Here is a 13,243-nt window from a genome sequence, read left to right as displayed (position 1 = left end):
GGATTTACAAACACCAATTTATTACTATTCATTATCCTAATGTGAAATCTAAGATCCCTCCGCGAGATCTTTCCTCCCTCAACCGCTAGCCATGCTCGGTCCCATGAGGTCACTTCCTTTTGCTGTCGCAGGTACACCTAAGTTATATACCGAGTGTGCACCCCAATAACTACAACGAGGAGAAAGCTTATCATACCTGAATCACAACTAGGGCTCGCCTATCTTATATACCACTTCATCATCATCACTGGACACACGCCAATTTATCAATTCATCACTGGACACACGCCAGTTTCAATCTCATCACAAATCTCAACATCACGCCTGCAGGCAATCTAGAAATAAAACTTTTCAATTCATCTATTACTTAGCACCATCTAAGTGAATTCTATTCGCATACCACCCCATGTCTCTAGGGTCCAATCAGACACTCAAATCAAGTATCGATGCAATATACAACAAATCAATAATAATTAAAACAATTAATAAACAATGTAATCACGCAACTTATTATGAACAGGCCATTGCCCTTAATCTTGTATAATCACAATGTCAATAATAAAGTAAGAGTTTTAAAAGAAATTAAAAGGAAAATTTTCTGGGCTCTTATTAATTAATTCTAAGATAATAGATTAATTAAAAACTAATAAAATACATTAATTAGATAAAAATATTGAAATATTTATCATGACCTAAATAAGAGTCCTAAAGGTCCTACGCAACCAGTGGAGTGTCAAAAGTTGGGTTCAGAGGGTCACGGGATTAATTTAAATAAAGACGTTACATGAAGTGGCCAAAAGTGAAGTAAATAGATAATAAATAATTACAAATTTAAAATATATTACGGTTAACAAAATTTTATCTTCAAAATATAGAGAGTCTAAATAAAATTATTCGGGCATTATAATAAGGTTTATAAGGTTGTAAAGAATTTTTGATTTGAAACGCTATAGAAATAACAATAAATAGTAAATTAAATAAAAAAAATTAATTTAACAAGATATCATCTTTGAGATGCAAGAAGTTTAGGAAAAATTAGTTTGGGTGTTAAAACATTGTTTGGAAGGTCGCAAAGATTTTTCGTTTGTAAACTTTGATAGATAACTAATAAATAATTTAATAAATAGATAATTAAATAAAAAAATATTATCTTAACAAGTTATGATCTTTGAGGTGTGAAAAGTCTAGGAAAAATAGTCTGGGCGTCAAAAATGATATTCGGAAGGTCGCAAAGTTGTTTCGAAACGTTTAAAACCAACTTAATCTACCAGATAAATTAAACTGATATATTTAATACGTTTTATACTAAGTTGATATTATATTGTAAGAAAATAATACCAAGTCAGTAGTTTTTTATAATCTTAATATTAGACGGGTTATAAAATACATATCAGAAGGGTCATCTTCTTAGTAAATAATTACATATAAAGTGTCGGGCTCAAAAATAATATCAGATTGGTGAATATAGCAGAAAACGCGCGATAAACTATATTTTTTTCGTTCGGAACATAGGGTTAAACATATAAACACTTAATACACTTGGAGAAGAGGTTGGATAGTATTATAATACCTTGGTTTGGATCGAATTGATTTTAACACGAATCTTGAGTTGTTGGAGAAGACAACTTCGGTTTTGGCGATCGGGGGACCTTGGGCTCGAATTGAATGATGCTTGGGGTTGAGAGAAGTGATTGGAATGATCAATTCGGGTCTCGGTTGGTCGTGGCTATGAAACCCACTTTTCTCTCTCTTTCTTTCTCTCTCTAAAACTCTATGAATTGAAACTTGATTTTCTCTGATTTTTTTCTCTCTTTTGGACTGGTGGGGCGTGGGGAATATTGTGGTGTAAATTTTGTGGGTCAATGGGGTAGGGTATTTATAGGAGAATTTTGATGGAAGAGGATAAGAGTGGATTTAATGGAGTTGGATTCATAGGATTTGGAATGGACGAATTGGGCTTGATTTGAGGGTTAGGGAGGAAGTAGAGACTGAGTAGGAGACGGAGAGATGGAAGGAGTTTGTATTTGTGCATGCATGTAATTTGTGTGCAGGAAAATTTTAAAAAAGAATACATGTATATATTACATGCATAATTGTATTTAAAAAAAAAGAATTGCATTAAGAAAAATAATTCTAAATAATATTATATTTAAGAAAAAAAATTGGGTCAAAAATCCGGGTCGTTACAAATATGCAAATGGAGAACTACTGATTGATGTAGAGCAAGTGGCGGCTGAATACCTTGATCAATTCGAACGGTCGTGTCACGCCCCGCTTTATAATAATTCGGCAACATGATTTATATCTCAATAAATAAATAATTTTGTCCAATAACTAAAAATAACTTTCTTTTCACTCCATCATGCAATGAATTATAAGTCTTAACCAAATTAAAAGAAGCAAGATAAGCTATCCACATCCAAACATTTCAAATTTTTTTTGATTAGCCACCAAGGCACCCAAAAACATCACTTAAACCATACAACTCTAATTACAAAAGGAGGTACAAGTTTTCCTAGAGGGGAATTTAACATTTATCATTACATTCTTGAAGTCAAAAACATATACATATAATCCAAAGATAGCTTTTAAGACTGTAACGCCCCTCAATTTTGGTCAATAAAAATTTCGTTAAAAAATTTGAATTTTATTTTAATTACTTATTTTCTCTTGAATGGCTATATGACTTCTTGTTTATTTTCGTCGTAATTAGATTTTGGTCGACTAGAAACCCTAATTGCACTTTGGACCCTCAAGGATCGTTTCTTGACTTATATGCCCTACTTAGCAAGCCTAGTTAGCTTCTAACCGGCTCGATGGAGTAACCAAACTAGGAAGTCACCGAGCTACGTTTCCCTAACCGAAGATGGACCATTTTGCCCATCTTGAACCTTTTGAACCTTTTGAACCCTAGACTAGAAATGGTTTAATTGTTTTCTTTTATTGTTTTAGTTTTATTCTTTATCCATTGGACGATAAATGTTAGGGGAACTATTATCCATTGGATAATAGAAACCCAATTCTTTATATTAAAAGGATTTTGAAAGATTTAAACCAAGTACTATAATCTTTTGGAAGTAGACTTTTATAATTACTTTAAAAGTACTTTTCAATTACTTTACTAATAAAAGTACCCAAGTAACTATGGACCATTGGACAATAACCATTAGGGTAATCTTTACCCATTGGACAAAAGCCTTTTCTTTATTTTATTTAGTAAGTACATATATATATATATATATCACATGTGTATTTTCAAAAAGGACATGTAGTCTTTTCCAAAAACTTAATTTAGTATTTAAAGTACCCGTACCTTATTATCCCTTGGATAATAACCATTAGGGATTCTATTAACCATTGGGTAATAGGCTCATCTTTCAAACAAAGTACTTATCCCATTAAAATAATATTTTGTTAAGATTCCCGGGAGTACAAAAGTACATTATTTTATTATTTAAAGTACTTGTACCTTTTAATTGTTTATTGGAAGAATCTTGACCCTTTTAGCCCTAGTATATATTTGTACATATGTATATATGTATATAAGTACTTGGATGATGTAAATTGCCTTAGTACACTTGTACCCATTTGTTAGTTTATTAAGTAGAATCTTGACCCTTAAAGGCTAGTTTGATCTTTTGTACAAAAGTACCTATTAATTTATTTTTTGCCTTGCTTTAGTAGTACATATATATATATATATATATATATATATATATATAGATATTACATGAGTGAGTGAGAGAGAGTGAGAGAGAGAGAGAGAGAGAGAGAGAGAGAGAGAGAGAGAGAGAGAGAGAGCCGTGAGGGAGAGAGAGGAGAGAGGCCGAGAGAGAGAAAGAGGGAGAGGGAGAGAGAGAGAAGGAAAGAAGAAGGAAGGAGAAGAAAGATGGGACTTGTACTTGGTGATTCTTCATCTTTTCAAAAATTGAAGATGTATATCTTCCATATCTTCCTTCAATGTCCTCCTTTGTACCAATTTCATTTGTTTAAACCAAGAATCTTGTACCCATGTCTCCTCCATTGCAACAAATCTTCCAAGAGTCCAATCCAAGGACTAAACTAGCCTTGTAAGCTACCACATTAGACCCAAGTCTATTTTGCCTAATGACAACCTATGATGGGCCATAATCCTAGCCTTTATTAGCCTAAGATTTGACTACAAGCTAGACCTAGGTTTTCATTACCTAGATTCACCTAAAAAGCCTAATGATCTTATTTGATTTCTTAGCCTTACACCTAAGATTTTGCCTAAGATATGTTTGGACAAAGCATGGCATGACATGTGATGTGGTTTGACAACTTAATGGAACAAATCCATGGAGGATTTGGAGAGAGAGAGGGCCGGCCTTAGCGAGAGAGGGAGAGCCCAAGTTTTGCCTATAAATAGCACCCCATACTTCTCATTCAACTCACACCTTCACCTAGCAACTTCTCTCTCTAGAAAAAATTGTGTTCTTTCTTGTTCTTTCTTTTTGTTCTTCATGTTCTTGAGTGTTCTTGAGAGAAACCACCAAACCACCTCCCAAAACCACCGTTAGATCTTTTAAAGTAGCTTAGTTAGTTAGAAAGTTGTTTCTAGGAAAAGAAAGTACAACTCTTTTCCTTTCGAAGCAAAACCGACGCCGTTACGCCGCCGAAATCCAAAACTGACGACCAAATCTTCTTAGCCGACTACTACCGCCAAGAAGGAAGGTAGGATTCCTTGTCCCCTAACTCTAAGTATGTGTAGGATATCCTTATCGTTCACCCCAAGTACAAAGTAGGTTGTCTTTATTTACTTACTTATCTTTAAGTATTTGTATTTTTGATCTTTAAGATGGATTTGGATTATGCTTATATGAGTTGCTTGTATTACTTGTGGTATGTGATAAAGCATAAGTGATTTCACTCCAAAGACGTCCGTACATGTGGCGTTGTGCTTTGAATAAAGCATAAGTGATACACTCCAAAGGCGTCCGTATATGTGGCGTTATGCTATAAGTTGTAATTGAGTGTGATAAGTAATTGGATGATCTTGTTAGATTGAATATTACCATGAATGATATCGTATGTGAAAAAGTCCCACCGCGGAGTCTATGCATGATAACGTGACACGAGAACCAAGAAAGTAGAAACATGACACCTAGGGTGTGGATAATGATGAGATATGTTTTGAAACCGCAATGTGGCCGGACTTGGTAGCCCATTGTGTGTATGGAAACCCACGATGCGACCGGACGTGGTAGCCCATCGTGTGGATTGTGAAAACCGCAACGTGGCCGGACTTGGTAGCCCGTTGTGTGTATGAAAACTCGTAATGTGGCCGGACTTGGTAGCCCATTGCGTGGATTGTGAAAACCACAATGTGGCCGGACTTGGTAGCCCATTGTGAAGATTGCCAATGCGGCCGGACGTGGTAGCCTCATTGGTAATATGGCTTGGTTATCCGCGGAGAGGAGCCAATGCAAGTTTTGTGTGCCAATGGGAACCCGGCGCGGCGGAACCATTGTGAGGATACTCGGGAGACCGGCGCGGCGGAACCGAGGTTGGGTGTGTAGCTTGGTTATCCGCGGTACGGAGCCAATGTAAACTGTGTGAGTTAAACAAATGGTTTTTGAAAGGTTGAGTTGTAAATGAAAATGTTGACACAGTCTACGACGAGTCGCGTAGGAAAAACACGGAAAATCTTGGACACCAACGCATATTGATATTCGAATATGGATGTGTCATTGTTAGCTTTGTATATACGTATCATGTGGAAATCGATGTGATGTTATAACCTATTGTTTGTTAGTTATGGGTTAGCGGGTATAGGATTTTTCTATTGAGCTTTCGTAGCTCACGGTGTTGCCTTTTTGGTGACCCTGACATATTATATCGGTGGCGACGCTGGTATAATGTGTCAGACTTTGTAGATGATCAATGTGAGCCGTACACCTTGGAGGCCTTTGGAGCTGAAGAGCTGGCTCAGATGGAGGAGCAGGCGGAGCTGTAGTTAGGAACCTTAGTTCCCTTCCGTTTGTAATAAAAGTACTCCTTTTAAGTTTCTGTTGTAATAAAGAGCTTGACTCAGTTTATTTTCAATAAAATTACTTATTTAAGCCCAGACTCCATTTGATTTTATGAATAAAATGCCCTTTTAACGTACCCAAAATTCGGGGCGTTACAAAGACCCAACAAAATATCTTGCAGATCGACTCGCCAAAGCACAAAAGATATCTCCATCACCGTGTCCATTAAAGCGTATCCTTGCCTTTCGAACCTGTAAGGTAGGGGTGAGCACAACCGCCCACACATAATCTACTAGAAACTAAAAGATGCAAGTGACATGTTTGAAAATATGAATACTCATGATAGCTAGACACAACTCTTAATAAATATAATAAGCTCGAAAGGATAAAATAAAATTCTTCAAACAAAAAAATAAGTCAACACATTAAACTAAGTACAAGAAAGTAAGAGCACATAAAACCAAGGTCCAAGTTATCACAGTTGTGTACCAATCCTAGACGACTGATCAGGTCCCTAATCATCCAAATTTATGGGCTACTAACCCAAAGGCCTATGGGGCACCTTATCCCGCGCGGGTTTACGGACTATACACCGACGGATAACTCATTATCCATATGCTTCCGGCTACACAACGAGCATAAAATGGCCAAGTCAATCATCAATACATGGCTCACTAGCTCAAATGACAAGTATCAATCTCAAATCAATTCCAATAAGTAAATACAACTTGTATCAACACAAATCTTAATCTTTACTTTCAAATCCACGAAGCACTAAACATAGATATACAAATGTCTATACTTTTTCAACTCTACCCTCAAAAAATTCATCAATTATGTCAATAAGAGGTAATTCATATCAAATACAAAAAAATTAATGTGCTCTTCACCAAATGCAAACAATTAATCCAAGTACCCTAAACTAGTATATCCATTATCAATCCAAATAAACATAAGCCAATATTTAGACACCACAAATTTCCTAGACATAAGATTTTCTCCACACCCAATCAAACACTAAATCCATCAATTTCAATATACAACTAAAAATATGAAATTTACACAACCACTCAAATTAGGGCTTTTCTTCCATAAATCAATTACTACTTAAATATATGAAAATATTCAATCCTCAAACACAATACTTGCATTTTTAAGATATCTAGTAGAAAAATCCTACCTCAAATGATAACACACAAAAGAGATGAGTGAGATGGTGATGGAGGAAAGCCCACAAGCTTAAATCCCTAGATTTCTCCAAGTTCTTGATGTAGATACAAAATGCCCAAGCAAAAGAAGGTGCAAGATGATATTGTTGCGTGTGGGTGTGTTTGAGAGAGAGAGAGAGAGCACAGCTCTGGGAATGAAAAAAGGAAAAAAGAAAACTGAGAACACGAGATGTTCTCTGGCCAAATGAACTTAAGGTGTAAAAATAACACCCTTCCCCCCTCAAGTCTCTAAAGTATCACATAATACCTGCATGCTATAACTTCTTGTACTAGAGCCCCTCAACTAACACTAAAACAAATAATTAGCTCTAAAAATTTCTAATATTAATTACACAACACATAGGAGTCTCCCAACACACTCAATCAAAGGACCAATGAATTCGAACACAGTCAAGAAAATGCCTACACATGCACCTGTACAAATATATTCAAAAATAATAATTTTTTTTTTGGCTCATAAAATTTAAAATATTTAAAATACACACTTTTCACATTAAAGAAATATTAAATAACTAAACTTAGACACTGTTCTCTACAGGTCGAAGCGTCAGAAGCCCATACAACTCTTAATTGCGGACTCCCTGAATTGGCAAATTATGGACGGGCTCATATCTAGCTCACCAAACTTGGTGGGCTGAAGCAAAATTGCATCGCGGTCAAGACTCATCACCATAAAGTTGTGACCGACGGTCAATGCTAATATCAGTCATAAGCAAAAAAGTTTATCTTTTCTGATCGGTTATACTACCACATTGAAAGTACTCCAAATTCTTTGGAGCCCTCGATGACACGAAGTGATTGGTCGAGACTCACCTCCTCGATCTGTAAATTGAAAATCTTCAACTACAAGTAAGCAGAAATAGATTACTATTGCACATAAAAAGAAAATGTTACTATTGCATTTCTGGAAATACTGGAAGAAGGCATGGCTTGTGCTCTATTTGGTTTAGATTTCACTTTCAACTTTCATCTGCGCAATAGATATTTTCGTGATGATTAGCTAGGCAATGGGAAGTAGACACTCAAACGACACATTTATAATCGCCAGTTTATTATTGAAGAACAAAACACTATACAAAAATGGATATGCGTACCCATATACAGAAAATAACCAACAACCCGCAATTTACCTACCCATGGGACTGACAGTTGTGAGCTTTATGTATTTACTCTTTAGCTACCAATGCCGATCCTTGTTGACACTTAAGTAGCCGGCCATAACTTTTCCTCCTGTGTTTCTCATTCCGTCTATAAGATAGGACCAACTGGAACCCAAGGCTCCAATGAAGAAGTCCGATTCGACAGCCATCAAGAAATTGACCAAAGGGTAATTGGTGCTGGTTTTCCGGCCTAGACTTGCTGTGTAAGCAGCCATTGACATGTTCCCCACCTGTCGTGTCACGTTTGTGTAGTAGAAATTCCAATGTGGGTATGATCTCAATTTGTCAATGACTTCCTGAAGAAAAATAGTATTGTGAGAAGTTGAACACAACAGGTCAACAGCTAAACACAAGAATGATCAGAAAAAGTATGCCGTAGAGCCTGTTTTCCTCAGCCTAAGAAATATGATCAAAGGCAGTCTGCCAGCAGTGGGATCTAGATAGTGAAGGAATAAGCGAAGAACTAAATGTAGTAGAAAAAGTGCGTGACCAGTTGCAAGAGGTTAGCCAGCTTTTTTATCAGCAAAGAGGTTAGCCAGCTCATATGTTGCACAATCAATTAGTTGGGAGGTAGAATTTTTCTTAAATTTGAAGAAAATCAGAAGAAGAAAAAAGGCTAGGCAAGCAAGGGTTTTGCTAGGTTTCTTTGTATTGTTAATTTATGGAAACGAGCAGATAGAGAATTATGTATCTAAAAAGTATTTAGGAATGAAATCAAAAGAGATGGATGGGACAGGTATATTGGCAGACCAATGAAAGACTTTCTCAAGATTCTTATTAATTCATTCATTCATAGGGTACGTGGTTGCATTTGAATAGATTCTTATCTTGTTGAATAATGAGGGCACAAATTCCTTGATCGGTATTGTACATTTATCTTGTACTTGATAACTATTTGCAAAAGGAATCGTGAGAATTGTTTTTGTTTTAAAGATAAGTAGGATTTAAAGCACGAGAAGAGTGTTAATAACCTGCATCTCAGTGGATACCAAGATGTTGTGAACATGTGGGAAGCGCTTTCTTGTGCGTTCAGCAAGATTCATATATTCTTCAAATCCAACTATCTTCATTTCTCTTGCCTTGTCACCCATCCTCACATGCATGCTTATATATGGTCTAGGCATCCACGGTTTGTGATTGGACCATACAAATCGTTCTATGTCAGACTGAGGTTCTTCTGTAACTTCCTGAAGAGGATTTTCTTAACAGGCATGAGTTTACGAAAGTGAGTGATGCAATTCTTTGATAAACTAAGTTACACCTGTCGACCAAAATTCATAGCTTCATAGAGAGATATATCGACAAACCTCCAGCCATTCTTTAGAGGGTGTTGCAAGAACCAATTTAGCAGCTTCCCGTCCAAAAGCGGAATGACGTTCAGCGTTTAGCAAGTTGCAAGTATACTCGGTCTGAAATCTCATTAGGTAGCGGAGTGCCTCAAAATATTCAACGAATATATAATATAATTATCTCAGCCATGATCAAATATAATATATATAAGCATGAAAACATACTTTCATCGATATTGCGACTGAATCTCAAATAGCATTATTTCTATACCTGAGCTCGCCACCACCTTGGATTCATTCTGCGATGAGAAGCAATCAGCATTCCGTTTACATCCGTTGTAGGCTGCAAATAAATCCAAGGCTCACCCCATGCCCTGTTGCAAGACATTAGACGGAGTGAGAAAAAGCATTGACAACGCTCTCGTGTTGCCTTTCGAAGCCTGAATAATACTAAACTCCTGCACCACATGTATCTCAACCTAGCATATCTAATTTGGTAAACCTAAGCCGATACTTGTTTCTTCTTAAATGGGGAGTCAAGATTCCTTCTCGTGATTCATTTTAGTCTTCGTGCTGTTGTGCACGCTCATGTGCTTGTGTTTGGTTTCATTGCACAACAACGCATATTCTGCGTCTAAATTTATGAAGGAAATAGCGAATATGTTCAGGAGCTTGCCTAGGAGCCTGTCCCAACCATATTTCCGTATTCGAATAGTTGTGCCTTCCCGTTATGATTCCTTTTTCCCATGCTTTTTTTTTCTTCATTAACTGCCATGCACGTTCTCGGCATTCTTGGGATGTTTCTGGAAAGAAGTAACAAGACCAACTAGAACGTAATGGCCCTAAAACACCGCATACACAAAGAGCGATCAGTAGTCAGTAGTCAACGTTTATATGAAGTTGCACTTTCTACCAATTCTCACAACTGAAAGTTATGTAGTAACTATTTAAACGTACGTACCATTCATATGAGAAGTCACAACTTCTATTGTAAAATAGTAAAATTTCTTATGAAATGTCACAATGTTTCAAATTAGTTTCATTTTGTTGCTATGAAATCTTTTAAAGATTAGTGGCAACTCATTCTATTAAAAGTTACAACTCTGGCGAAAAGTAACAATTTTTTGTATTGGTCTTATTGGTTATGAGAAGTTACATTTTCAATTAAAAAGCACCCTTATGAATAGAAGTCGCAGCTTCTCAAATTAATTTTATAAGGAGTATAGATAATGTATATATGGAATATGCATTTATCTAGTAGCTAGTATCGCGAAAATCAGATATATATGTCCGGAAAGAAAAGAATTTCGAAAGAAATTACTATTTACTCATACCTCTACACCCATCATGGTCCGCCCGGTTATAGTACTTCATAACAAGGACCCTTCTTTGTTTGATAGCCATAGCTAGAAATCCACACATTTTGTTAAACTGAGCTCCCATGCCTAATCTATCCGTCGTAGCCGAGTCGGCTACAAGAAACTTCACACGAGGATCATTGCAGTTCGGAGGGTGCTGGTGAATCCATATGTCTCGCTGTACTTTTCTAGTCAAGGGATAATTTTCTTCATCTGATCCCGTTATCTGCAAAGAAATTACAAAATCTCTTGTTCTGTTTCTTTTAATTATTAATAAAATCTCTGTTTTTTTCACTGTCAAAAAAAAAAAAAAAACCTTTGAAAAATCTCACCACGGGAGAAATGATTGACCGTCTTATGCATATTTCAATACGACTGCATGTAATTGATCACATACATATATATTCACTTGCATATAAATAACCCATGCAACTAAAGTTTCATAATGGGCGTTAGTGATTGATTTGGACATTTTAGGTCTCTTGGTACTTAATTGTTTGGGCTTCGGCATCTAGGTGGGCTTCAGTCCATTTGGGTATCCTGGATTGGCTTCTTGCCAATTGTAGGTATGGGCCTCAGATTGGAAGAATATATGAAAGCGACTAGGGCAATCTAAGATTTTAAGGTACCCAAGGGTACTAGGGTACCCACTAGGGTACCATAATTCCCTAGCATCTCCTAAAAGCATAGGGTGACACTTTCATTAATCATAAATGTATTTTTATAAAAGTGGATCTAGAGGTAATTAAGTATTCTATCTCTTTTTAATAGAAATTAAGTGTCACTTTTTTGTGCTTAGAGGTAAAAATATCAACAAAAAAGGAAGAGAGAGAAGGGCGTGCATGTGTGCTGTGAGAGAGAGTGAAAGTGACTTGAGAGATGGCGAGGGGGGGACCACGGACATAAAATACAGCATGTGTGTGTAAATGCATGGCTCGTGGGCTAATTTTAGTGGGGCACCTAATGAGCAATGGATTTCTCTTGAAGGGACCCCAACGGCTAAGAAATTGAAAAGCGGGACCGACTGGTCAATTTCTCTTTAAAAATACTAAAGTTTCATAATATTACTCAATGAAGAGTTTTCATGAAAGGAAAATAAATGGTTCAGATGAATGAATCTGAACCATTTATTTTCCTTTCATGGAAGGGAAGTGCTACAATACACATTTTTTATTTGGGTGTGTATCATATGCACCCTTATTAAAATACACCAAAATGTTATGAATCCCAAAATGTTACGAATCTATTGTTAAAAAGTTACGAATCATATTGTTGAAAAGTTACGAATTTTTAGTGTAAAAGTTACGATACGAAATAAAATGTTATGAATGACCGGTCCTACAAGTAATTTTTTATGAGGTGGCACAATATGAACCACACAATAGGTGCATATGGTATACACCTTAAAGGGGTGTGTATTGAAGACTTTCCCTTCATGAAAACTTTCTTGAATCTAAACCATTTATTTCCCTTTCACGTGGTTGTGAAAAGACGATGAACTAGTATATATCTCAGAGTTAGACTAATAACTATGGGTGAATATCAAGGAAACGGATCCAGGGATCCTGCAAAGCACTTCCTGTAGTGCACCTTGCAGGAAAGATCCGGATCGTCTATTTCGACAATTAATGATTCAAATATATTTGTTATTTTTTACTAGTAATAATTAACTTTGGACTGATAAAAGAACAAACATATCTGAACTATTGATTGCAGAGATGGATAGTCTGGGTCTGCCATACAGGGTGCATTACGAGCGAGTGCACCACAAGATTTCCATTTTTGGGAAAACACGCATACCCACGGAGGATAAGCACCATTAGACTTGAGCCGCTTGCTAGCTGTCGACGATGGGTAAGTATCTAAGAGTCCCTTCCACAGCGTCCAAGGAGGAAATCTCTCATTTTCAACACGCTTATCGAGTTTCTTGTTGAGTTGTGCACTCAGCTTGCAATCCTCCAAGTGAGGGGCTTTCGGCACATTATTATTAGATCTCCTCACTTGATCTGCACCTTGCGGCAACTCGCCTTCGCCTTTCGTTGATTCATCGAGCAAAGCACTCCAAGCCGAGTACAAGAAAGACACTCTCTCGTCAACGCTATCTTCGGAAGTTTGCTGAGAATACATGATCACCTTCTCTGTTTCTGCATTACCAGAAAAGAGTGCAAAGTGCTTTTAGCCATACGCAAAATTATGCTCACTAGCTAGCTAGTC

The 13,243-nt window shown here is 36.6% G+C and overlaps 1 protein-coding gene across 3 annotated transcripts in view; it reads right to left on the bottom strand.

Annotated features, from left to right (window-relative positions):
• Window positions 1–8,256: 8,256 nt before the first annotated feature.
• LOC131301127 (uncharacterized) overlaps window positions 8,257–13,243 on the bottom strand; it is a 30,518-nt gene continuing 25,531 nt past the window's right edge. For all 3 annotated transcript variants that reach the window (XM_058327294.1, XM_058327293.1, XM_058327292.1), the window contains 7 exons: window positions 12,830–13,173; window positions 11,006–11,255; window positions 10,348–10,513; window positions 9,943–10,045; window positions 9,690–9,818; window positions 9,354–9,569; window positions 8,257–8,678 (listed from right to left, as the gene is read on the bottom strand). In XM_058327294.1, coding sequence (XP_058183277.1) covers window positions 8,400–8,678; window positions 9,354–9,569; window positions 9,690–9,818; window positions 9,943–10,045; window positions 10,348–10,513; window positions 11,006–11,255; window positions 12,830–13,173 — 1,487 coding nt within the window. In that variant the 3' untranslated portion in view covers window positions 8,257–8,399. The remainder of the gene's footprint in view (window positions 8,679–9,353; window positions 9,570–9,689; window positions 9,819–9,942; window positions 10,046–10,347; window positions 10,514–11,005; window positions 11,256–12,829; window positions 13,174–13,243) is intronic.

This window comes from Rhododendron vialii, chromosome 9a (assembly GCF_030253575.1).
Source record: "Rhododendron vialii isolate Sample 1 chromosome 9a, ASM3025357v1".
NCBI classification, from domain to species: Eukaryota; Viridiplantae; Streptophyta; class Magnoliopsida; order Ericales; family Ericaceae; genus Rhododendron; species Rhododendron vialii.
Note: the sequence above shows the minus strand (reverse complement) of the source record. Positions and strands in the feature narration are given on the sequence as shown.